Here is a 27,181-nt window from a genome sequence, read left to right as displayed (position 1 = left end):
TATATTGTATTTATGCAATACACAAAAAATAAACATATACTTACTTTATATCCTTTTGCAACAAGTCGCCTAACATGGACAAATAATCTGTGAGTGGGTATACTCGCAGTCACAAAATTGTGGTCAAGGTGACAATATATGTTCAGCTCACGCGCTGCAATCTGTAAAGGATGAAAATAATATCAATTACCAGCATATGTTACCACATTTTAGGGAAAGTGATTTCTGAGACATGTTCCTGATAAAAAACTGATCTGTAGAAGCAGAAAGAGCATGATGGTGATGCTTGGTCATTTTACCTGAACCCTAAGGACCCATTCACATGTGTGCGCTTTATGTGTGCCAAAACACAAAATCACAGCGCACCTCATAGCAATCGGCAAGGGGGAGGGTAATACATCGGCTTACTGCTGATTGCTAAACAACATCTCCATGATTCCTTGCAGTGCTCCCAATCACTTTACTGCTGTTCTGTCTGAGCCAGAGTGAAAGAACATATCTCCGGGCAGCATTTAGATGAGCATTTTGCAGGGAGCAGCTGGTCACGGGATAGTGTAGACTTTAACCTTACAGCCTGCACATCAATTGCTTGATTACACCCTATATTATTGGCTTTTGGTACAGTAATCAATTAACTGATCTGCACAGCAAAGTTAAAGTCTCTACCATTCAGTAGTCAGCTGGGAGAACATCCTCATCTAACGGGATGCTGCAGATGCGTTCTTTCACTCATCCTTACTTAGACTTAGGGGTGCATTTATAAAAAAAATTGCAGAGCTAGTCACCCTGTGAAAGTGCATGTGAATTCATTTTGTATGAATTAGGTTAAACACGAATGTTAAGACATTTTGCAACTGAATGTTAGTCATTCATAGAGAATACAATGAATTGGAATAATACCGCATTATGGCCACAAATTGATAAATAAGAATTTTTTCTATGATCATCAGTTACATCTAATGACCATAGTGTGGCATTCTACCGATTCATTCTATTCTATATGAAGAATAGCATTCGCCTGGAGGGAAAATAGCCTAATAACATTTGTTCTGGGTCCCATTCACACAGAACAAAATTAAAGTTTAACAAATGGTCCTGCAATTTTTTTAATTAATATACCCTTTGTAGTCTCGATGCATATGAATGATTGGCTACAAAGATATATTGCAGAATAATACTTTGAAAAAGGTATAAAAGAAAAAACGCATATGGGGGCAATCTCTGGAACAATTCTAGGGTGTTTATGGGGACTAAAAGGTACAAAGAACTTTAAAAGAAACAGTATGAAATTATTGACAAATGAAACTTGAAGCACATATGCAATTTGTTCTTTTGGCTTTTTTTACGCTTTAACATGTGACATGCCAGTGTTTTCACAGATGCTATAAAATTGATCATTTTCGTTAAGCTAATGGAAATTTTCAGAGAGATTCTGTTACACATTAAGGTAGTACAAAAAATGTGACATGATTTACTATGGGATCACAGCTTGATATAGTATACAATTCTCCCTCGGCTGCTCAGCAGTAGCCCTTCCACAAAATAAAACTTGTTCCTGATGTGTTGTAATAATAAAAGTCTGTCTGAATTACAATGGTAAATCTGTCACAACCAGCCGACTGCAGTCCAGGATTAAAGACACAAAGGTCACAAATACACAAACACATTGTTTGCTAAATGAAAGGCAGAATTGTTGGATATTTATTGCCATGCATATCCCTGCTAGAACAGAAGGTGAGAAGAAAAACTTTCAATGGGTAGCACAGTGGCTAGCACTTCTCTCTGGCAGCACTATGGACATGGGTTTGAATCCCAACCACAACACTATCTGCTTGGAGTTTGGATGTTCCCCATTGCATGGGTTTCCTCCAGGTACTCTTGTTTCCTCTCACATTCTACATGGTAGGTAAATTGGCTCCTGTCTAAACGATCTCTAATATGTGCAAGTATGAACGCGAGTTAGGAACCTTAGATAGTAAGCGCCTTGAGGGCAGGGACTCATGTGAATATACAATATACTGTATACATGTAAAGCACTTTATAAATTGTCAACACTATATGAGTACCTAAAATAATAATGGGGACATCTCTACCAATGACAACTGTCTAAAAGGGTATTTCCACAATATGAGGGACCAGTACTCCAGTAGGAATCCCCAAATATAACTGATTATGATAGAAGGCTAAAATCTAGCCCGACAGGGTCGCTAACACACTTCAGTCATTTAATTGATAAATATTCCCCATATACTTACCTGAGCTTGATCTCGATACACACTATGCCCGAGTCCACCCTCTCTTATCATTGGTTCAGAGGCAGCAGTGGGAGCCATTACCTCCTGCTGCTTTCAATTACAGCCAGTAAGGAGGGAGTGGGGAGGGGGCTCAGGAGCAAGCCTGTATGAGTGTCCCCAGAGCAAGATGCTTGCACTCAGCAGAGGGGAGCACTCAGGAGCGCTGGTGACGGACCTGAGAAAGATCAGAGCTGCTCTGTGCAAAACCTGATGCTGTCCCTCAGATCCTAAGAGGAGGAAGTGGGGGGGCCAGGGCCGAGCCTCACTGTCTGTGTCTATAGATAAAGGCAGTGCGGCTTGGGATTGAGCTTGCGTAAGTGCTCCTTTCCTATGGGGGCACTCGCCAAAGAGAAAACGGTAAGAGCGTTGGCAGGGGACCCCAGAAGAGGAGGATTCGGGGATGCTCTCAAAACAGAGCAAGTAAGTATAATATGTTCATAATTTAAAAAAGAACAAAACATAAAAAAGTGAGTTCCAGTTGAATGTAAAAAAAAAATAAAGTCAGCAGCTACAAAAACTGTAGCTGCTGACTTTTAAAATACAGGCACTTACCTGTCCCTTCGATCCCATGGTGTCCTCCCGCAGCCCGTTTCACCGGCTGTCCTGTGTTCCCAGCGCCAGCATCATCAGTGTGGACTCCCGGCTGTGACAGCTTGCAGCTTCGCAGCCGGGTGCCCACTGTGCATGAGCGAGTATCACTGCGCTTTGTGAATGGTCCCGTAGTCTGCTGGGGCCTGTCACGTGTCCCAGAGAACAACGGGGAGGGAGGAGGGGGGAAGGATAACTTCCGCTACTGATCATCTTAGGCCAGGGGTGTCAAAGTGGGGGCCCTCCAGCTGTTGCGAAACTTTAAGTTCTATCATGCCTCTGCCTTTGGAAGTCATGCTTGCAACTGTCAATTTTGCAATGCCTCTTGGGACTGGAGCTGGAGGGTCGCCAGTTTGACACCTGTGCCTTAGCCGATCGCACCGGAAGTGTGAGCTGGTACCTGTCAAATTCGGGTACCCACTCCCCAAAGGTGCCAATCCTTAACGGGGAGCGGGGGACAAAGCCTTAAAAAGGAACTTCCTTTTATGGGTGGAGCTCCGCTTTAAGGTTTACAATCACTTAGAGCTGGAGTCAACAGATCCTGACCTCTGCATCTTCTCCGAAAAACCTGTATTTGTATCCACATTCTACACACAGGACTGCGTCTTGGTACTGCTTCTTAATGTCCATGTACTGCTCCTCCAGAGGTGTGTACACAGATTTGGTTCTGCGGTTGGGAGTTTTTGTTTCAGAAGAATGTGCTTCACGTGGTTTGAGAGAAGGAAATATGTTTGACTTTTGTGATTCAGTCTGGAAAAAAAAAAACAGCAAAGTCAAACGTTTGTATTTTGCAGTATTACCAGTATACTTTCGATGGCATTAATGAGGAAACATCTGAATTAAATTTTCAGAACACAAACTAAGATCCAAAATGCCAAGCCTTCCAATTACAAAACTATTTGTGTTTTGTAGTTTTTTTTTTTTTACAGAAAAGAAAGCTGTCAGGTTGTACTAGTAACATTGTAGGCTACCTGTGTTTACAGTCACTGCCCTAATTTTTGGCCTTCTGTCAAAAGTTGTAATCAGGGGTGGACTGACCATTTGGAAACTTGAGCACTGCCCGAGGGCCCGGGGTCAGTAGGGGGCCCCATGAGATGCCCTTGGTACCTTTTTCATAGGCTTTTTTGAGTTTGGGCAAGGACACAGGGGCCCCATGATCCCCTATTGCCCAGGGGCCCCATGAGTTGTCAGTCTGCCCCTGGTTGTAATCATCACTTAACAACTTGCCTACCGGGCACTTTTACCCCCTTCCTGCCCAAGCCAATTTTCAGCTTTCAGCGCTGTCGCACTTTGAAAAACAATTGCGCGGTCATGCAACATTGGACCCATATGAAATTTGTATAATTATTTTCACACAGAGCTTTCTTTTGGAGGTATTTAGAAGAAAATGTATTTTCTTTGTTTCTATTATAAAATTTTGCACACAGGTAATTTTTCTCCTTCACTGATGTGCAATGAGGCTGCACTGATAGGCAGCACTGAAGGGCACAGATAGGCGGCACTGATGAGTTGGCACGGATAGGAAGCACTAATGGGCACTGAGAGGCGGCACTGATATGCAACAATGATAGGCACTGATGGGTGGCACTGACGGCACTGCTGGGCACTGACTGGTGGCACTGAGGGGTGGAACTGATGGGCACAGGTTGGTGGCACTGCTGGGCACTTGTGCATGGCACTGGTAGGCACTGATCATCAGGGCACTGATGATCGGTGCCAATCTGTCCGCTGACAATTGGCGGTTATTGGCAGTGTTTTCCTCACGCAAAAGTGCAGCCGATAACCAGCAACTGCATTTACAATGCTGATCACGTGGTAAAAGGCTGCTGTGATTGGCCTTTTACCACATCATGTGATCAGCTGTGTCCTTAGGACACAGCGATCACGGAGATCGCCAGGTGCCTGCCCCCCGGGGTGTGCAGGAGGGCACGTTCTGGGAGGACGTTATACAACGCCCTACCAGAACTGCACAACTGCGCTGTAGCCATTATTTGGCTATAGCATGTTTGGCAAGTGGTTAAAGTAGAATGGAATGGCAAAAATAGAAACACTGCAAACAGGCAGGCTTTTTATTAAATAAAGTACACTCCCCTGCCTGTTCACAACCCCCTGCTGATTGTACACTGAGCTGCGCATGTGCAGCTCAGTTTACATTCCAGCACACCACCAGTATGCCTGCACTCCTGTGATGGCCAATCAAAACAGTTGAAGGGTTGCACACGGAAGAATCTGGGGAGAAGATGCTGATGCCGGTGAGCGACCATGCGGCCGTTGGACCTTAGGGGAATATCTGTCCCTTTAGTTCCACTTAAAGTATAACTTCCTCATCACTGTTAAGGGCCATTTTGCTCTAGCAATATTGTTGCTGGCATGAACTCATCAGAGCCAGGATAGTGAAAAAAGCGATAACAATATAAATAAACACTTTTTGTTTCTGTAGAATCACTCCCTTGCTGGCTGAACCAGTGAGGTGTTATCCCTTTCACTGCTCCCTAGCTGATGTGCAAATATTATGCAGTTTCCATGAGTGAGGAATCAAGTCTGCTGGGGCGTGCGAGTACTCAGAGGAATTCTGTTGCTGGCCTGATCTTAAACATGGTCTTAAAGTATATGCAGCCAAATTGGGATAACATTGTTATATGTTACATGTTCCCATTCACATATTATATTTGTTAACTCAAATTTAAAAATTGCTACCTACCTTTTTACTTTAAAAATTCTGTCTACCTGTCCCATTTTATGTAATGTTAACGAGGGGGCTGCGGAGTTACGTCTACCATAAATAATCCTGTCTCTACTGTGCTGGCAGGTCTCATTATCAGTTTTACACTAGATGTCTGTGCTATCAAAGATCTCAGGGCTTGAGTGGTATATTGTATGGACAACCATGGCAATCTACATATTTTTAGCCATAGAAATTTTCCTTTTACATGTCTGTGTACCATTAATGGCTTACCTTGATCTCAGAAGGCAAGTCCCCATCTAGAACGCCGAACTCCGCCTTTGCCAGTCCATCTTTATATCCAACAAAAGGAGTCAAGAGCTCAGGGATTTTCAAATGAGAATGCTCTGTGTCCAATGTTCCAGATTCACTGCAAAACTGCCTTAATTTATGTAGGGTTTCACTTGACATAGCTGATTTTCCACATTTCTTTTGTTCTAAAAATAAAGTTTAATAAAATTACAATGAAGAATCTCCAGAACCCTGCAAAGGCATCATGTACACTGCTGCTCCTAAACGTGAGTTTAGGAATTTTTTATTTTTTTTGCCAAAGTCCCTGAACTAAACTCAGTAAAAGCCTACGCATAGGCTTTTACTAGAGTTTAGAAGCAGCAGAGTTTAGGGGTAGTTAATTGTTCCTCTTTTGAATGCAGAATAATCGCGTTCAGGAGAGGAACGTTTTAGCCAAAAAACACTAAACGCAGCAAAAACGCGTCTAAACGCTAGTCGCATTTAGCGCTTGGGTGTTTATCCACATCAATGGAAAATACTCTGGCCAATCAAATGAATAAAAACGCTAAACGTGGTTAACGTGGTAACACGTTTATCGTTTTCTGCTGCCAGAAGAGTTTAAAGACTTGGTGAGTTCATGTGTACAAGAGGCCAAATACACTTTGTGATTATAAAACCTATTTTCCAACTACATCCTTAGAAACCATAACTCAGCAGTTGCAACAATTTTACAGAATGAATCTTTCCTTGAAATTTGCCAGTTGGTGTTCAGACTTGCCCCCCCCCCCCCCCTTCTGCCTCTCACACGTTTCAATTGGTTAGTAAGGCCAACCATGACAGTGAAAGGCCTACTGGAAGAGGGGGGTCAAAAGGATATTTGAATGGGCAAAGTACTGATTTACATTAATGTTTAAATAATATTTTTTGCTTACCCGAAGGTTCTGAAATGCACACAACATTCCCTTCACTTTCATGATGGCATTTTCTTCTTTTCTTGCTTGGCTCATCATCTTCTGCTGCATTAGTAGTTGGAATCTAAAAGGATGAAAAAAAACTGTAAGCACAGTTTCAGACTTGTCAGCCCATCCAAATCGAAATATTTCAGATAACCAGAATCACTCCCTCACTGACTTGGACTGTCTATACCAGGGGCGGACTGACAACTCATGAGGCCCCCGGGCAATAGGGGATCATGGGACCCCTGTGTCATTGCCCACACTCAAAGCACACCAAAAAATGCCTATAAAAAAGGTACCAGGGGCATTTCATGGGGACCCCTACTGACCCCGGGCCCTCGGGCAGTGCCCGAGTGCTCGAATAGTCAGTCCGCCCCTGGTCCATACATTAACAATTTTCCTTTAGATTTAACAAAACCATATAATATGAGTTCAAACCTAAAAACTTTCAATTTCTATGCAATCAGGTAGGCCCTTGCACTACATAATTGAAGGTAAATCTAAAGGAAATTGAATAAGAAAATTGTATAATGTATGTCCAGCGTTAGCTTATGTCTAAGGACCCAATCTATGAGACCCCTACAGCTCCTAATGATGCACCACCATCAGACTTTCACCCCTCTAGTTGTAGCAGAAGTCTTAAGCCCTCGATTCATTTCGATTACTGTTAACCACTTGCCCTCCAGAGGATTTACTCCCCCCCTTCCTGACCAGGTCATTTTTTGCGATACGGAGCTGCGTTACTTTAACTGAGCACTGCGCGGTCATGCAACGCTGTAAATAAATGAAGTTGATGTCCTTTTTTCCCCCACAAATAGAGCTTTTTTTTCCGGTGGTATTTCATCACCTCTGCATTTTTTATTTTTTGTACTATAAAAAAAAAAAAAAAAATTTTTGACATTTGCTATAAAACATATCCAGTAAAAAAAATTTAACAAAATCTAAATTTCTTCATAAATTTAGGCCAAAATATATTCTGCTACGTCTTTGCTAAAAGAAAAATCCCAATACATGTAAATTAATTGGTTTACGTGAACATTATAGCATCTATAAATGGCAGTATATATACTGGAATTTTTTTTTGTTTTGTTTATATACTAGTAATGGCGACGATCAGCAACTTATAGCGGGACTGCAGCAGGTATTCTGACACTGGGTGGGAACTGACTGTCACTGACATCCCAATGACACTAATACAGTGATCAGTGCTAATAAAAAGCAATGACACTGTACTAAACACCGGGCAGGAAGGGGTTAACATCTGGGGCGATCAAAGAGTTAACTGTATGTGGTTTTACTATGCGTGTTGTGTGTGTTTAACTAGAGAGACATGCTGCTTTGTATTTCTCTGCTGTACAATAGGCACAGATTTGTCCGATTGCTCTGCATAGCCTGCAGACTGGAAAAAAAAAAAAAGAAAAACCGTGTATGGCCAGCTTAACAAAGATAGAATTCACAGAGCAACAGTTTCAGCTGGATATAAAGAGGTAGTCAGCAGGAGCATACTGTTCTGCTTGTTTCCAAAATTGGAAGTATAAAGAGAAGTAATGTTTTGGGGTTTTTTTTTAATACATTTAGACCTGTATTATCAACAATCATGCCATAGATGTTAATGGCAGCGCATCACAGCACATGCAACATCTGTTTTGAAAGCACTGGCAACAGGTATTGACAAGCCTCGGTCAATGGCCATTAACCCTATCCATGCTAAATTCAAAAACACATTGAAAATGCTCATTAATGCCTTTCAAAACGTGTGTCAATGCTACAAAAAACACCCTCTATACATATGCATAGATCTAAATGGACATTGATTTCAATGTAAAATTGCTTCCCATTAACTTCAATGCAAACACATCTCCCTTGACTTCAATGCAAAAGCACCTCCCATTGACTGCAATGCAAAAACTCCTGTCAACAGCAATAGCGTGAACACTTATCTACACATGCCACTCTACTCCATCACTCGTGAGTTTGGAACGCACACCGGCACAAGACCCTTTTTGTAACCACCTCAAGAGGAACACACAATTGTAAGCAGCCTCCAGGCTGTGCCCCACAAGGGTCAAAAAGCTTCAATATAACACTCAGAACGATCCTATTCATATATGTCCTAATAAATCTGAGCTCTTCAAAAACATGTGACCCATCCGGTGACCACTGCCACGAGTAATCCATCACCAGCTAGGGTGCACGCTCACCTCCAGCTTGCGACCCACAGGGGTGAGAAAGCTTCAATATAACACTCAGAACGATCCTATTTGTATATGTCCCCTCTGCAGTAATCAGGGGAATCCTCTTGGAGGAAACAATACAACACTCATGGGAGTACCAACAGTGGCGATGTCCCCTCTCAAAAGCCAGACATTCTCCTCTTAAGTGGCCCCCACATGGAAAATAAATCAAAGAACTCCCATAGTGTAATAAGCATATAGCATTTATTGAATAAAGAAAGCAGAAAAGTGCCTACTCACATAAACACACAGGGTACACAGACCCACAAGCATAAAAACTGCAAAAACACATAGGTGTATTGCATTTAGGTGTACCAAGATGGCGACTGGCTTCTGCGCCAGAAATGACATCACCACGCTTCCATCCTACACATTGCGTCACGAATCATGTGACTTCCTCAGGGCCCTATGTGTTATTGCAGTTTTTATGCACCAAAACCAAATTCTTTATCATTTTTTGAGACAGAGCTTTCTTTTGGTGCTATTTAATCACCACTGGGTTTTTATTCTTTGCTAAATAAACTAAAGCCTGAACATTTTTAAAAAACTTTTCCTAGTTTCTGTTATAAAATTAAATTTCTGTTATAAAATTTTGTAAATAAGTAATTTTTCTCCTTCACTGATGTGTGCAAATGAGGCTGCAGTGATGGACACTGATAGGCATTGACAGGCATCACTGATGGGCACTGAAAGGCAGCACTCATATCTGGCACTGATAGGCGGCACTGACAGGCAACTCTGAGGGGCACTAATATGTGGCATTTATGTGCACTAGTAGGCACTGATATGTGGCACTGATGGGGCTACACTGATCATCAGTGCCCTGATGATCAGTGTAGATGTCCCCTCTGAGGAATGCCAATTACCGCCTCGCCTCTCCAGCTGTCAGCATGAAGAGAGAACTGCCGATAACTGGCATTTCCTATTTACATGTGATCAGCTGTGATTGGACACAGCTGATCACGACAGAGCCAACGTCATTGGCTCTTTACAGTGATCAGGGATACAGCGCACCACCAATCGTAGCACCACACGCCCCCAAGGGCACGCATGTGCAGTTACAGTGGGAGGACGTCATATGACATCCTCCCAGAACAAGAGAACCACCATCTGGACGGGAGGAGGTTAAAGTATACCTAAGGCAAAAACCTTTTAGCTTTGAATAAACTAGAGAAGGATTGGAACCCCTGTCAGGTTTTATAAGTGCCTGTGCCCCAAGTCACACCAAACCTGACTTTGAAATCGTGCGCCTTACAGTGAAGTTGCACTATTTCAAAGTAACATGACATGCTGATTTCAGGTGCGATTTGCAAGACATCTGACACAGATGTCTATGCAAATCGCACCAAAAGTAGTGCATGTGAAGCTCCGACCAAGTCAGAACCGCACTGATATGACTGCTGTAATTGTGGACAACAGGGTGCAACTAGGCATGCAATTTGCAAATTGCATGCCAATGCACATCCAATGTGACTGGGGACTTCAGGAGAGTCACCCTATTTGTCCAGTTTACCGTAATCACCGACAATGAAAGTCAATTCAAAACTTCAGGTTGTCACTAGAAAAGGAATAGAGGGGAAATCTTCTAATGGGGACACTAGTTCTGGTGACCACTAAGAATTCTGTCACTTTGGAAGGATTTCCTCACTTCCTATGGGACAGGAAGTGAAGGGAAATCTCCCCATTCCATACTCTATCCAAAATGGGTAAAGAAAACAAAAAGTTTTTAGTTCAGTTTTAATAATCAGAATAAACTTGAAAAACCCTTCACACAACATAATCAGGGGCCCTCCACACCGCCCCCTAAAGGTTTCATGGAGAAATGACTGCACTGGTGCTGTACACAGAGAAGGGGCGTGTCTATTCTCTGACTTTTTAGACTTCATGAACGCGTGTTTGCAGCCACTTTCAGGGGCATCAGGAAGTTTTTTTTCTACTGCTTCCATAGGATGGCCCTCCATGTTATCCTATGTGTCCAAGCATACATAGACTTTTACTCCCCAGTCACATGAAGCCCAACTTTGAAATCGTGCAACTTACAGTGAAGTCGTACAATTTTAAAGTGCGGCTAAAACCAAGTTGGAACCGCATTAATATGACCGCTGTAACTGCAGACAATAAGATGCGACGTGGCATATGATTCAGAAATCGCATGCCAAGTCGCAGTCGGTGTAAAGTTTTTAGTAGCAGTAGCATTTAGCAGCAGGAACAAAACCCAAGGCCAGTGCGTCCAGGAACGTTTTGGCAGAAAAACCGCTTGCCGTGCCTAAACGCTAGGCGTGTATAGAGCTTGAGCGTCAATTCATTTCAATGGCCAGAATAAATGATCATTCTGGCCAATGAAATGAACGCACAAGCTCTTGACACTTGTAAACGAGCCTAACTGCTTGTAAAAGCTTTAGATACTTTCACCACAAGTGTCAGGTGTATTTCTTCTGCAGAAACACTGCTACCAAGAGGCCAGCTTCAGGAGAGGGTTTATTAACGTCCTCTGTGCATGAGGCCATAGAAGTGGCGGAAGCTAAACGCAGTCACGTGATGTATAGCGATCCTTGCCCTGTCAGTTCATACTGCTTGCAAAGAGCCCACTGCAGGGACTTGTGAACACTGAGGGCAGGTCCGACTATGCGACACCGAGGGGCGGGTCCGACTATGCGACACCGAGGGGCGGGTCAGACTATGGAACACCAAGGGGCGGGTCCGACTATGGAACACCTAGGGGCGGGTCCGACTATGGAACACCGAGGGGCAGTTCTACAGGACCTGGGCCGTGCATTATGTTGTGGACACAACCCAACCAGTGTGCGCTGTGGTGACAGATGGGATTGAACCCTGATCCCTCCCCCTCTGGCTGTCATGGCCCCTCCTGACCTGTGCAGGCTGGACTGTCGCTGATCGCGGGGCCCCACCACCCTGAGGTCTGAAGAAATGACTGATCACAGGCTGGGACAGGCCTGGAGCCGGGGCCCGGCCTGCTTTCTGCCGCCGCATCCTACAGACCACAACTCCAGACAGCGCACGGCGCCATGCTGGAGAACCCTAGCCACGCCTACCTTAGAGGCTGTAGTCCGATTAGCCAGCACTTAGTCCCCGCCTAGAGGCCCTCGTACAGGGGGCGTGTCTGACAGAGGAGGGCGGGGCAGATGATGGCGGGAGAAGTGAATGGTTTCGGGGACACGTGTTGTGTCAATGTGTCTCCGCCTATTACAGGGAGGGCAGCGTCCGTGTACATGCCTTCGCCACGCCTTCTCTGGTACGACCAGGCCCAGTACCTGTCTTCAGCCTCCACCCCAGTGTCCCCCGGTCCCCCTGGTGATTGTCGTACCCGGACTAAAAGATCCTGGCTGTGATCATAGAGAGGAATGAGAAGTCTACTGCTCAACTCTATAGTGGCCGTGTGTCCTCCGGGACAGGGCATCGGCAAGAATGGGACCCTGCCTTGGCCCCTGCTCAGGTATGGTGTGTGCTCCCCCTGGTGACCCGGGGAGGGAGTGTTGTCACCATCGCTGTGCAGGCAGCGAGCACAACATCCAGTGTACAGACTACACTCAACGACATGAAGTACTTGTAGGACAGGAGTGCCGAGACTTCGCTGGCTGCGCGCTTGTTCAGGCTCTGTGACTGTGCTGGCTGCGCGCTTGTTCAGGTTCCGTGACTGCGCTGGCTGCGTGCTTGTTCAGGTTCCGCGCTGGCTGCGTGCGTGTTCAGGTTCCGTGACTGCGCTGGCTGCGTGCTTGTTCAGGTTCCGCGCTGGCTGCGTGCGTGTTCAGGTTCCGTGACTGCGCTGGCTGCGTGCGTGTTCAGGTTCCGCGCTGGCTGCGTGCGTGTTCAGGTTCCGTGACTGCGCTGGCTGCGTGCGTGTTCAGGTTCCGTGACTGCGCTGGCTGCGTGCGTGTTCAGGTTCCGTGACTGCGCTGGCTGCGTGCGTGTTCAGGTTCCGTGACTGCGCTGGCTGCGTGCGTGTTCAGGTTCCGTGACTGCGCTGGCTGCGTGCGTGTTCAGGTTCCGTGGCTGCGTGCGTGTTCAGGTTCCGTGACTGCGCTGGCTGCGCGCGTGTTCAGGTTCCGTGTCTGCGCTGGCTGCGCGCGTGTTCAGGTTCCGTGTCTGCGCGCGCGTGTTCAGGTTCCGTGTCTGCGCGCGCGTGTTCAGGTTCCGTGTCTGCGTGCGCGTGTTCAGGTTCCGTGACTGCGCTGGCTGCGTGCTGGTTCAGGTTCCGTGACTGCGCTGGCTGCGTGCTGGTTCAGGTTCCGTGACTTTCCGTAAAAGGGGTGTTGGAGGGTCTATTGATGCTGGCTGCTGGAGGATCTATTGATGCTGGAGGGGGTCTATTTTTGGTGGGGTATCTATTGTTGCTGGGAGGGATCCACTGGAGAGGAGGGAGAGGTCTATTGATGATGGTTTTTGGGAGATCTGTTGCTGCTGGGGTGGTATTTTGTTGTGGGGTGGATCTGCTGGTCCTGGGGTGGGATTTTGTTGTGGGGTGGATCTGTTGGTCCTGGGGTGGGATTTTGTTGTGGGGTGGATCTGTTGGTCCTGGGGTGGGATTTTGTTGTGGGGTGGATCTGTTGGTCCTGGGGTGGGATTTTGTTGTGTGGTGGATCTGTTGGTCCTGGGGTGGGATTTTGTTGTGGGGTGGATCTGTTGGTCCTGGGGTGGGATTTTGTTGTGGGGTGGATCTGTTGGTCCTGGATGCAGGGGATCTATTTACTACTATTTTTGTTAACAAATTCCATATAAATTACTTGGCACCACAAATTGATACTTGATTCTGTATTCTCTAAAAAGTGGTGGTGCTTGGAGGTGGGTAGGGGGTGGAACCAAGGAATGGTGCTTGGAGGTGGGTAGGGGGTGGAACCAAGGAACGGTGCTTGGAGGTGGGTAGGGGGTGGGACCAAGGAACGGTGCTTGGAGGTGGGTAGGGGGTGGAACCAAGGAACGGTGCTTGGAGGTGGAACCAAGGAACGGTGCTCGGAGGTGGGTAGAGGGTGGAACCAAGGAACGGTGCTCGGAGGTGGGTATGGGCGGAGACAATGGGTGATTCAGAAAGGGGGAGAGTTCCTGCACCTATTCTCTGAGGAAAAAAAAGCCCTGAAGGTATATGGCAAACGCAGTGCGTTTTTGGTGCGGTTTAATTTCTAAAAAAGGGTCAGAGACTTTGTCATGTTTCACATGACTATCATATGCCTTTAAGTGTTTTTGTATTTTGTCTCTGCTCCTCCCCTTCCTTTGGTTTAGTTCATGCTGTATAGATAGCTCCACCCCTTGTTCATTTTCCCAGTAATGCACCTCAGCTTCAAGCCTCATGTCTTATGGAGTAGATCCCATTATGATCTTTTGACCTATCCAATGTTCATTGTTGTACGATTCTCTGTTTATGGAATAACCTTCAAAAGATCTACAAGGTGTCGTTTGGATCGAGTCACTGCCTGTGTCATTCAACTAAGATTGGAGTTATCGCTATCTCATCGCAACTGTAGGTTACCGAGATCACACTTTCAATGCTTAGATTGGACAAACAGAACAGACTTCTTTCCCTGCATTTCTGCAGGTAGGACAGCCCATTGAACATGTATTCCCCCATAGCAAGTGGCTCACTATGGTGGGCACTCGGGGGAGCCAGGAGTGCTGGCAGGGACCTAAGAATGGAGGATTGGACCAACTCTGTGCAAAACCATTACACAGAGCAGGTAAGCACAACGTGTTTGTTATTTTACAAATAAAGGAAAAACAATTTGGACTTTTACAACTGCTGGAATGTGGCCGCACTTCAACCACATGCATTGCCCACAGTTGTGGCACATTGATGCTGCATTTACAGTAGACAGTTAAAACAGGTATTGAGGATGCATCCCATTGCTTCATTGCCTGTCAAATGCCTCTGAAAAGCGATCCAAGCAGTCCTTGTCACTATTGTAGGGGGAGGTGGAGAGCTCAGGACACAGGAAGCCTCTTGACCTGACCAGGGTCCTGCTGTGCCAATGTCCAGTTCAGAGGCGTGGAAGCTCAGTCTGATCTGACAGCCTTTCCCGACCAGGATGCCGAAATATGCTGAAAACCTAAGTTGGCATCCAGATTGAGCGATGCTGATCTAGTCCTTTTCTCTCCAGCCCTACTGTGCCTGGCCTGCCCCTGTCATTCATTAGGTTACAGTTCAGTATCACATGTGGGCATTATCTGGGTGGCAAATGCAGCATGCATAGGAATGCCCACCCCTCCAGACTGAGAGCCACCTATCAAGGCATTTTGAAATTGCAGTAACTCCTTCGAAGAGCTAACCTACCTCTTACATCAGAGCTGAGAACCCTTGGGAGGAGTACTGAGGGGGGCGCTGTGATGCTACGTAGAGCACCCTGCTGACCTCCCACCAGCCACGATCTGCCTATTTTGAGTAGAGAAGCACAGAGTCCCAATGATTGGGAAATGCAGTAACTCCTTCCAAGAGCCAACCTACCTCTTACATCAGAGCTAAGAACCTTTGGGAGTACTGAGGGGGGGTGCTGTAATGCTATGTAGAGCACCCTGCTGACCTCCCACCAGCCACGATGTGCCTGCTTTGGGTAGAGAAGCGCAGAGTTCCAGTGATTGGCGCTGCTTCTGATATAAGGCACTGTATGTAATGAAAACAGGTTTTACTTTAAAAATGTCATTAGCATGTTGATGGGGTGGGGGAGGAGCAAGCAGCAAAGGTAATATATAAATAGATGAAACTAAAGTTTTAACTGCTTCCTCACCGACTGCCCTATAACAGAAATACTGCTACGGGGTGGCAGGGCTGCGCAAAATTGTGTGTGTATGTATGTGTATACCACTCACAAAGAAATGATCAGTCTAAAAATCGGATGGTAGGAGTATTGTAACACTGAGAGACAGAACAGCAACAAAAAATTCAAAAGAAATGCATGTCTAACAAATGATGCACTGATTTGCATGTTCATGAGGGAAATAAGTATTTGATCCCCTATCAGCAGGATTTCTGGCTACCAGGTGTGTTTCATACAGGTAACAAGCTGAGATTAGAAGCAGTCTCTTAAAGGGAGTGCTGCTAATCTAATTTTGTTACCTGTATAAAAGACACCTGTACACAGGAGCAATCAAACAATCAGATTCCAAACTCTCCACTATGGCAAAGACCAAAGAGCTGTCCAAGGATATCAGGGACAAGATTTTAGACCTACCTGTAGTTTTCTGCGTATAAGACAACTTTTTATACTTAAAAACCATACCCCAAAAATAGGGGGTCGTGCTTGTCACGATCGCGGCGTCATACCCCAGACCTTCTCACCCAAACTCGTGACTGAAGGACTAGCCGATCTAAAACCGCAATGTGACGTGCGTAACAATGCCACACCCAGCTGCACCCTGCTCAACGATTTTCCAGCTAATGGATACAGATCGCTGTACCGGCAGCCTGAGCGATTGTTACTGGGTCAGGTTAATTACGCAATTAACCCTTCACACTGCCACCACCTCCATTTTGTACAGAGAGGAAACTTGGCGTTATCAGCTATAACACTATAATGATTGAGATAATCATCTGTATTAAAATGGTCCGCAGGCCGGTTATACAGAGGTTTAAACAACCACAGTAGCGTCTCTTTAGAGGCAGGAATTCGTGAGTTGCAATACAGAGCTATAGAAACAGTTCAACACTTTTCAGAAAGAAAGATTTATTACTAAAAGGTCAAACAGGAGCAATAAAAATATTTACAGAACAAAGATGCAACTAAGATACACACGCACGCACGCACAGCAAGAGATATCAGAGAGAGGTGAAAAGGTTAAAGTACTTGCCAAAGTCTTGGGTTAGCAGATCCAAGTTTCAGAGCAGAAGGGTGCTTTGATATCCCTATGTTACGATGGAAAAATGGGAGAATGCTTCAACTTCTTCTCCTAGGCCTGACAGCCTGTTTTAAATTCCCCAGCAAGGGGCTGGCTCTGCAGTCCAGGGCCAATTTCCACTTAGGGCGTGGAAATATGGGTGGATGCCTCAACTAGAACAAAAACCTCCCATAACTCATATTTGCCTATAACTTTTCATCTGCACAAGTGACAGTCCACCTGCGGGTAGATTATTATGCAGATAAGTCTGAGAATTAATTAGATATAAATTATGAAATTATATACTGCATGGTTCACGAGATCTATGTTTCTGCTTCCCTGAGTGTTCGAGACAAGGCGAGTGACCCATCAAACTGTTCGTTTGCTCATTGGCCATCTGATGAGGTGTTCGGTTTTTATGTACGTCTCTCATATTCCAAGATATGAGACCTAGGGGAAAAATGGATTTACCAGAAGTTATCTGATTCTGTCACCTACACAGAGTTAGGTTTTGTGAGATTAGAATCTTTCAACTCCTGAGAAAGCTTGCCTTATCTCTTAGGAGGTGTTACAATTGGCAGGTTCTGTGTACAGAGAGACTCCAACTCTCTTGGGGGCTTTTACAGCTCCTATGACCCTCCTGTGACATTCCTAACTCACACACATACTGGCCACATGTCGCTGGGCCTCTCAGGGAGGGGGGAAGGAGAATAAGGGAGACATAGATACTCTTAACAAAATGGAGTCTGCGTCCTTCATTGTGTGTTGCGCACGTGCTATTCTGTCTCTGTGTTACAATACACCTACCATTCGATTTTTAGACTGATCGTTTCTTTGGGAGTGGGCAAACATTCAAAATCGTGCAGGGGATCAAATACATTTTTCCGTGTGTGTGTGTGTGTATTTTATTGTATTTCCAGGTAGGGGGCGCGTTCGCTGCCATTGGTGGCTACGACTGTCGATCACTGGGTCCCAGCTGGAGATTCCCCGCCGGCACCTGGTAATCACTGAGGAACTGTGAAAGGGGAGAGGTCTGTGTGTAAGCAATACAGATCTCTCCCCTGTCACTGGGAATGTCAGTGGCAGTTAGTCCGCCACAGTCCCACTATAAGTCGCTGATCGCCACCATTACTAGTATAAAATAATAAATTCCAGTGTATATATACCGCCATTTTTTTGTTTATAGCACAAATGTGGGGGGGGGGGGGGGAAGGACATACATTTCTTTTGGGTGCAGTGTTGCATTACTGCGCAATTGTCAGGTAAAGTAACACAGCGCCGTATTGCAAAAAATGGCCTTGTCAGGAAGGGGGTAAATCCTCTGGAGGGCAAGTGGTTAATTAGTAAAATTAGTAGAGCAGCTTTCTAAAGGCGTGGAAAAAGGCATTGGCATGTTCTTATCTTTTCTGCTGAAAGATCAAAATCCAAAGTACTTTACCATTTTTATTTTCTAGCTGCTAGAAGAGAAGTATTACTCAGCTGTTTTTCATGTGTGTGACCAGCAGCTTATTTATTCTGTGCACGCAGGTACTCATGATAATCTTCTCCTCTTCAGCAGGTGGATTTACATGTTTCTGCTCTACATCTAATGGTGGCAATAAACTCTTCAATTGTATCCTCTCAATGTGCAATTTGAACAAACCAGTTAAATCAGAAACCAGTTGAATAGCCATATCTTCCCCTCTAATCAATTCTAGATTTCAGATTAGATCAGCTGAGTCAGTCAGTCCGAGAAGAAAATTGTTGATCGCTTGCCTTGATCGGCAGCACTTTGTGAATATGATATTATTTATTTATTTTTTTATCCAATCAGGTTATGAAGTTACATGATGGAAACAAATGTGATTGATAAATTAAAAATTCTGTGTTGTGTTTGTAACATGGTGGGGATGTCTCCCCAGCTTCAGAATAGCAGGGGAGGTATCCCCCATCCATATTAAGAGTGTGCAGGGAGCAATCAGGTCATTGTTTGTTTTTTTTGTTTTTGTTTTTGTTTTTTTTTGGCCTGCTGGTTGAACAAAAAAAAAAAAAAAAAACCTGACCTACGTATGGTCAGCTTTAAGAGTTATTAAAGGCAATTTTTTAAAATTAAAATAACAAACATGTTATACTTACCTGCTCTGTGAATTTTGTGGTGCGTTTTTGCACATGCATTTTTTTAATTTTTTTTAACGCTTTTTTGATGCAGGGTTTTTTTTTCCAACTTGTTGCTGGGTAGATTAAAACGCATCAAAAATGCTCTACATGCATTTCTGCAGCGTCTCCTTTGAATTCTATTGAACCAAACACACAAAGTTTTGCATTTAAAACATTTCCTGGCCTTTTCCAAAAAACGCAGTGGGTGAAAACGCAGAGATGTGAACCTGCCCCATAGGAAATCACGTTAAATGGACTGCCGTTCGTTTCTGCAAAATGAAACGGAAAACGCATAGATGTGAACCTAGGCTTAACCATTGCGCCAGCAATCAGCAGATCGCTGATGCCATGCTTGCTTGTACATCCCGTACAGGCAAGCCAATACTTGCTGACAGGGAGACTCGATGAACTACCACAGCGCCATGGTAGTTCATCAAGGTCTACAAAGTGACAGCCGCTAATGCTCCAGGGATGTGTAGTCTATTCATTCAAAGAACACTGAATAAATGACGCAACTGTGTGGACAGAGCCCTGCATGGCCGTGCTCTTTTTAAAAACTGACAGCTAGTAGGGAGCTTCTGTACTTCTGTCACAGGGAGGGGGGTGGCGGCTGCAGGATTGGGAACATCCATCCTAAAAACAGGTGGAACATGTTCCCAAAGATGAACTTATCCTTTAAGCCTTTAGCCCTGGTTCACACTGGATGCGACTTGACATGCGATTTGCATGCCTTGTGACTTGCAAATCGCATGACAAGCCGCACACTTTTGTCCGCAATTGGAGCGGTCATATCAAAAGTAGTACATGCGCTACTTTTGCTGCTATTTGCATATACATCTGTATCAGATGTCTTGCAAATCGCACCTGAAATCAGCGGGTCCCTCAATTTTGAAATCATGCGACTTCACTGTAAGTCGCACGATTTCAGAGTTGGGCTTGACGTGAACGGTGGGTTAGAAACACTTTAAAGGACACTTCATTTGCAGGGGGGGAAATGTAACACATTATTTCTGTTGCTGGACTATAGTATTGTGGTGAAGGCTAAAAAGATCAGTAACACCATTGTTTTAAAAGTTGCTCACTCACAAGTACTGTACATATATAAATGTAGCAAACCTTGCAATTGTTAGATGGCCAGCAGCAGAGGGAACCCAGTGCTGGCAATCTGGCTGCATAATGGATTATATAATCTGTAGCTGTTAAATCATATTTGGGCAATGGAAATTTTTTTTATATGTAAACCAGCATACCTATGTTGATAGCATTGCAGTTAGTAAGCTGTATTGTTAAGTATTCTTTTTAACCACTAGCCTACAGGGCACTTACACCCCCTTCCTGTCCAGGCCGATTTCCAGCTTTCAGCGATGTTGCACTTTGAATGACAGTTGCGCGGTCATGCAACACTCTACCCATATGAAATTTTTATAATTTTTTTGTGACCGATAGAGCTTTATTTTGGTGGTATTTAATCACCTCGGGGGTTTTTAATTTTTTCTGAAACAAACCAAAAACTACTGTAAATTTAAAAAAAAAATAGTTTTCTTAGTTTTTGTTAGAACATTTTGTAAATAAGTGATTTTTCTCCACTGATATGCGTTAATGAGGCTGCACGAATAGGCTACACTGACTGACACTGATGAGGAGGCACTGATGGGCACTGAAAGGCAGCACTGATGCATGGCACTGATAGGCGGCACTGATGGGTGACACTGAAAGGCAGCTCAGATGGGCACTGATATGTGGCATTGATGTGCACTGGCACGAGGCACTGATGAGCACTGACAGGTGGCACTTCTGGAGTTACACTGATCATCAGGGCACACTGATCATCAGTGCCCTGATGATCAGTGTACATGTCCCCTCCGCGGAAAGCCTTACCGGCTTTCCTCTCCTCACGAGCTGTCAGTGTGACAGCTCGAGAGGAGAGAAATGCCAATAACCGGCATTTCCCTGTTACATGTGACCAGCTGTGATTGGACATAGCTGATCACATGACCGAGCCGACACCTTCGGGACACAGCGCACCACCGATCGGCACCCTGTGCGCTGAGAATGGGAGGACGTCATATGATGTCCTCCCAGAACGAGAGAACCACCTTGCATCTGTCATTACTATATGGCGGGCGGAAGGTGGTTAAATGATCCCGGTTTCAATCGCTATTTTGAAGTTATGTTATATTAACTTCCCTAGCGGTCTGATTATGTCCATATTTCTGTGCTCAAATCGGTACATTTTTTTGCATGGAAATATGTATTTTTTTTATTGTAGGCCTGTAATTTTTAGGAATAACACACTGAAATCTGTCCGAACAAGAGTCTAGTAAACATCCTGGGTAGGATAAAACTTGAAACCCGAAATCATAACTTATAATTTAATAAATAATCATAAAAAATAATATAATAAATTTAATTCAATAATATAATCAAACCAAAAACACTGAAATTTGAAATATAGCGCCAAGTTCGCACATCACTGAGCAAAGTCGCAGAATCGTTTTCAGTGTCTGATGACGAATTTCCCCACGAATCATTATCACTCAATTCTGCAAGTGGTTCTAATTTACTATCACTGTTCTCTAGCTGATCTAAAACTGCTTTTGACATAAAGGGACGCTTTTTGGACGCCATGGACGTTTCTCAGTTTCCAGGCAGAAAAGGTTTGATACTGTAATGTTTTACTATGTCATTTTAGTGAATGTCACTTTTTGTCATTTTCAAATTTCCCGCCAGTTCCGTCCCCCGTATGTCCCGACGCTCGCAGGGGACGGAACCCAGATGACAGATGCCGGCATCCGCCGGATTACATTGCCGGGGACACTGCAGGAGGGACATCGCAGGAGTGCAGGACAAGGTAAGTGATCAAGGGATCGCGGAGCAGCGCCGCATGGTATTCCCGAGTGTAGCTCGGGGTTACCGCTTGTGGTACTGAAACTTTGCCCCGAGCTACACTTGGGAATACCGCCAGGGAGGTTAAGAGGCACATTGTAGTATTGCAGTGGAGTGCACTTACAATGAGGATTCTATTGCTTTAAATGATCGGATATTATGTGTTCATATCTTAACCCCAGCCTTCATTTTATTTCAGAAATGAATTTAAGCATTTTCAGCGGCTGACTATGACTCCAACTATTGAAGGTACTTTTGTTTTTCTCCTTTTGTCAATGTGTAATGTGACCAAGTGCTACAAGAAAAAGTTTATTTTCAAAAAAAAAAAAAAAAAATTGTGTATATATACAGTATCTCACATATAATATTTTATTATATCTTTTCATGTGACAACACTGAAGAAATGACACTTTTCTACAATGTAAAGTAGTGAGTGTACAGCTTGTATAACAGTGTAAATTTGCTGTCCCCTCAATATAACTGAGCACACAACCATTAATGTCTAAACCGCTGGCCACAAAAGTGAGTACACCCCTAAGTGAAAATGTCCAAATTGGGCCCAATTAGCCATTTTTCTCTCCCTGGTGTCATGTGACTCCTTAGTGTTACAAGGTCTCAGGTGTGAATGGGGAGCAGGTGTTTTAAATTTGGTGTTATCGCTCTCACTCTCTCATACTGGTCACTGGAAGTTCAACATGGCACCTCATGGCAAAGAACTCTCTAAGGATCTGAAAAAAAGAATTGTTGCTCTACATAAAGATGGACAGGTTCCTCTCAGAACAGGCCTCGCCATGGTCAACCAAAGGAGTTGAGTGCACGTGCTCAGCGTTCTATCCAGAGGTTGTCTTTGGGAAATAGATGTATGAGTGCTGCCAGCATTGCTGCAGAGGTTGAAGGGGTGGGGGGTCAGTCTGTCAGTGATCAGACCATACACCGCACACTGCATCAAATTGGTCTGCATGGCTGTCGTCCCAGAAGGAAGCCTATTCTAAAGATGATGCACAAGAAAGCCTGCAAACAGTTTGCTGAAGACAAGCAGGCTAAGGACACGGATTACTGGAACCATGTCCTGTGGTCTGATGACACCAAGATAAACTGATTTGGTTCAGATGGTGTCAAGCGTGTGTGGTGGCAACCAGGAGAGGAGTACAAAGAGAAGTGTGTCTTGCCTACGGTCAAGCATGGTGGTGGGAGTGTCATGGTCTGGGGCTGCATGAGTGCTGCTGGCACTGGGGAGCTACAGTTCATTGAGGGAACCATGAATGCCAACATGTACTGTGACATACTGAAGCAGAGCATGATCCCCTCCCTTCAGAGACTGGGCCGCAGGGCAGTAATCCAACATAACGACCCCAAGCACACCTCCAAGACGACCGCTGCCTTGCTAAAGAAGCTGAGGGTAAAGGTGATGGACTGACCAAGCATGTCTCCAGACCTAAACCCTATTGAGCATCTGTGGGGCATCCTCAAATGGAAGGTGGACGAGCGCAAGGTCTCCAACATCCACCAGCTCCGTGATGTCATCTTGGAGAAGTGGAAGAGGACTCCATTGGCAACTTGTGAAGCTCTGGTGACCTCTATGCCCAAGAGGGTTCAGGCAGTGCTGGAAAATAATGGTGGCCACCCAAAATATTGACACTTTGGGCCCAATTTGGACATTTTCACTTAGGGGTGTACTCACTTTTGTTGCCAGTGGTTTAGACATTAATGGCTGTGTGTTATTTTGAGGGGACAGCAAATTTACATGTTATACAAGCTGTACACTCACTACTTTACATTGTAGCAAAGTGTCATTTCTTCAGTGATGTCACATGAAAAGATATAATAAAATATTTACAAAAATGTGAGGGGTGGACTCACTTCTGTGAGATTGTGTGTCATTTTGTATATCATTTTATATATTTTTGTGATATTGATATATAGTTTGTATTTCATTATATTAAGTTTCACAGGGTAATAGCTGGAATTGCACTATCACATTATAATAAAAAAAAAAATTTCTGAGCACTACATTTTTATATGTAAACATATGCTATATTGCCAAAAGTATTGAGACGCCTGCCTTTACACACACATCCCAGTCTTAGTCTGTAGGGCTCAATATTGAGTTGGCCCACCCTTTGCAGCTACAACAGCTTCAACTCTTCTGGGAACGCTGTCCACAAGGTTTAGGAGTGTGTCTATGGGAATGTCTGACCATTCTCCCAGAAGTGCATTTGTGAGGTCAGGCATTGATGTTGGACGAGAAGGCCTGGCTCGCAGTCTCCAGTCTAATTCATCCCAAAGGTATACTATTGGGTTGAGTTCAGAACTCTGTGCAGGCCAGTCAAGTTCCTCCACCCCAAACTCGCTCATCCATGTATTTATGGGCCTTGCTTTGTGCACTGGTGCGCAGTCATGTGGAACAGGAAGGGGCCATCCCCAAACTCTTCCCACAAAGTTGGCAGCATGAAATTGTTTAAAATGTCTTCCCTTCACTGGAACTAAGGGGCCAAGCCGAACCCCTGAAAAACAAATTCAGAACATAATCCCCCCTCCACCAAACTTTTTACACTTGGCACAATGCAGTCAGGCAAGTATCGTTCTCCTGGCAACTGCCAAACCCAGAGACGTCCATTGAATTGCAAACAGAGAAGCGTGATTGGTCACTCCAGAGAACACGTCTCCACTTCTCTAGAATCCAGTGGCGACGTGCTTTACACCTCTGCATCCAATGCTTTGCATTGCACTTGGTGATGTAAGGTTTGGATGCAGCTGCTCGGCCATGGAAACCCATTTCATGAAGCTCTCTATGCGCTATTGTTGTGCTAATCTGAAGGCCACATGAAGTTTGGAGATCTTTAGCTATTCACTCTGTAGACAGTTGGCATCTTCCGCACACTGTGTGCTTCAGCATGTGCTGACCCCGCTCTATCATTTTACATGGCCTACCACTTCATGGCTGAGTTGCTGTTGTTCCCAGTTGATTCTACTTTGTTTTAATACCACTAACAGTTGACAGTGGAATATTTAGTAGCAAGGAAATTTCAAAGATGGACTTATTGCACAGGTGGCAACCTATCGTATTTACCTTGCCCTGCCATCCCCTGATTGTCCTCCCGCTGTGTCTTCCAGCATCCTGCTTCCGGGTTCCCTTCCCTGCAAGCGTCGCGAGGCGCGGGGGGGGGGGGGAGCGCGGAACCAGCGGAAGATTCAAAAAAGTAAAACCATGACATACACACAATACATTTATAATCTGTTAGGATTACATTACTGTATCAAACCATTTCACCTCAGTTTTGTCCCTAGTGCTTTGTCCTGTGCCCTGCCTGCACTTTTACTGTTCTTTCTGCCTGGAAACTTGAGAACCTCCATGGCATCCAAAAAGCATCCCTTTTAGGTCAAAAACGGTTTAAGACCAGCTAGAAAACAGCGATAGTGAATTAGAATCACTTGCAGAATTGAATGATAATGATTCATGGGGAAATTCGTCATCAGACACTGAAAGTGACAACGACGATTCTGTGACTGAGCTCAGTGATGTGCGAACTTTGTGCTCTATTTCAGTGTTTTTGGTTTTATTACATTATTGAATTAAATGTATTGTTATTATTACATTACTATGTTTTAGAATTATTTATTATATTTTATGATTTCGTGTTTCAAACTTTCATTATTATATTATTATACAGTATTTATAAAGCGCCAATGGTTCGCTCAGCGCTGTACATTACATACCTGGGATGTTTATTAGACTCGTGTTTGAACAGATTTAAATGAGTTAATCCTAAGAATTACAGGCCTACAATATCAAACAAATTTTCATGCAAAACAATGTACCACTTTGACATTCAAAAATATTGACATAAGAACGCCAGGGAGGTTAAAGCTGAACTCCAGGAATTCTGCTCCTTTGTAAAAAGTGAAGGTACACTGTTAAGTCCAAGGAGGTCCATGACCCTTCCTGGACCTATCGATTATTCACATCACACTCTGACAGGTTTATAGAACTTCCGGAAGACAGCTATCGCTGTAGTTCCAGCAGCTTGACGCTAGACTCCCTGGTCCCGGCATCTTCAATAGTAAATTTGCTGCAGCTGCTATGCTCGCCCCTCTCCTCCTGCTCAATCACAGAAGCTTTTGTATTATATGAACGCATTCACAAAATACAAAGGTTTCTGTGAATGGGCAGCAGAAGGGAGAGGTTGGCATAGCTGCTCTGTGTGCATTTCTCCTCTATCACTGCCCTAAGTTTCTCAGTGTATGTTCTGGCAGAACCATAAACCTGCAAAATATAAGTAAGAGAGAAGTCCACAAGGCAGCATGCACCTCCTTGGGCTTAACTCGTAGTGTGCCTTAATTTTTACAAAGTGGCTGAATTCCTGAAATTAAGCTTCAAGATTTTATTTATGTTTTTAGTTTTTGGTAAATACAGTCAGGTCCATAAATATTGGGACATCGACACAATTCTAACATTTTTGGCTCTATACACCACCAGAATGGATATGAAATGAACAAGATGTGCTTTAACTGCAGACTGTCCGCTTTAATTTGAGGATATTTACATCCAAATCAGGTGAACGGTGTAGGAATTACAACAGTTTGCATATGTGCCTCCCACTTGTTAAGGGGCCAAAAGTAATGGGACAATTGGCTTCTCAGCTGTTCCATGGCCAGGTGTGTGTTATTCCCTCATTATCCCAATTACAATGAGCAGATAAAAGGTCCAGAGTTCATTTCAAGTGTGCTATTTGCATTTGGAATCTGTTGCTGTCAACTCTCAAGATGAGCTCCAAAGAGCTGTCACTATCGGTGAAGCAAGCCATCATTAGGCTGAAAAAACAAAACAATCCCATCAGAGAGATAGAAAAAAACATTAGGCGTGGCCAAAACAACTGTTTGGAACATTCTTAAAAAGAAGGAAGCCACACCAAAAGACCCAGAAGACCATGGAAAACAACTGTGGTGGATGACCGAAGAATTCTTTCCCTGGTGAAGAAAACACCCTTCACAACAGTTGGCCAGGTCAAGAACACTCTCCAGGAGGTAGGTGTATGTGTGTCAAAGTCAACAATCAAGAGAATACTTCACCAGAGTGAATACAGAGGGTTCACCACAAGATGTAAACCATTGGTGAGCCTCAAAACCAGGAAGGCCAGATTAGAGTTTGCCAAACGACATCTAAAAAAGCCTTCACAGTTCTGGAACAACATCCTATGGACAGATGAGACCAAGATCAACTTGTGCCAGAGTGATGGGAAGAGAAGAGTATGGAGAAGGAAAGGAACTGCTCATGATCCTAAGCATACCACCTCATCAATGAAGCATGCTGGTGGT

The 27,181-nt window shown here is 44.4% G+C and overlaps 2 protein-coding genes across 3 annotated transcripts in view; one reads left to right on the top strand and one right to left on the bottom strand.

Moving 5' to 3' along the window:
• The window catches only part of MSH3 (mutS homolog 3), a 240,024-nt gene extending 227,957 nt beyond the window's left edge, over positions 1-12,067 (bottom strand). For both annotated transcript variants that reach the window (XM_089693221.1, XM_089693222.1), the window contains exons 1-5: positions 11,897-12,067; positions 6,768-6,870; positions 5,839-6,041; positions 3,429-3,632; positions 45-161 (exon numbers count right to left, since the gene is read on the bottom strand). In XM_089693221.1, the coding sequence (XP_089549347.1) occupies positions 45-161; positions 3,429-3,632; positions 5,839-6,041; positions 6,768-6,870; positions 11,897-12,016 (747 nt within the window). In that variant the 5' untranslated portion in view covers positions 12,017-12,067. The remainder of the gene's footprint in view (positions 1-44; positions 162-3,428; positions 3,633-5,838; positions 6,042-6,767; positions 6,871-11,896) is intronic.
• DHFR (dihydrofolate reductase) overlaps positions 11,792-27,181 on the top strand; it is an 87,029-nt gene continuing 71,639 nt past the window's right edge. Inside the window, exons 1-2 of the mRNA XM_089693223.1 lie at positions 11,792-12,479; positions 22,065-22,114. Coding sequence (XP_089549349.1) covers positions 12,388-12,479; positions 22,065-22,114 — 142 coding nt within the window. The 5' untranslated portion in view covers positions 11,792-12,387. The remainder of the gene's footprint in view (positions 12,480-22,064; positions 22,115-27,181) is intronic.

The sequence above is a fragment of the Staurois parvus genome, unplaced genomic scaffold (assembly GCF_062004578.1).
Source record: "Staurois parvus isolate SC_StPar_1 unplaced genomic scaffold, SC_StPar_1.0 ptg000618l, whole genome shotgun sequence".
Classification (NCBI taxonomy): domain Eukaryota; kingdom Metazoa; phylum Chordata; class Amphibia; order Anura; family Ranidae; genus Staurois; species Staurois parvus.
The sequence above is the reverse complement of the archived record's forward strand: the minus strand, read 5'-3'. Positions and strand labels throughout refer to the sequence as shown.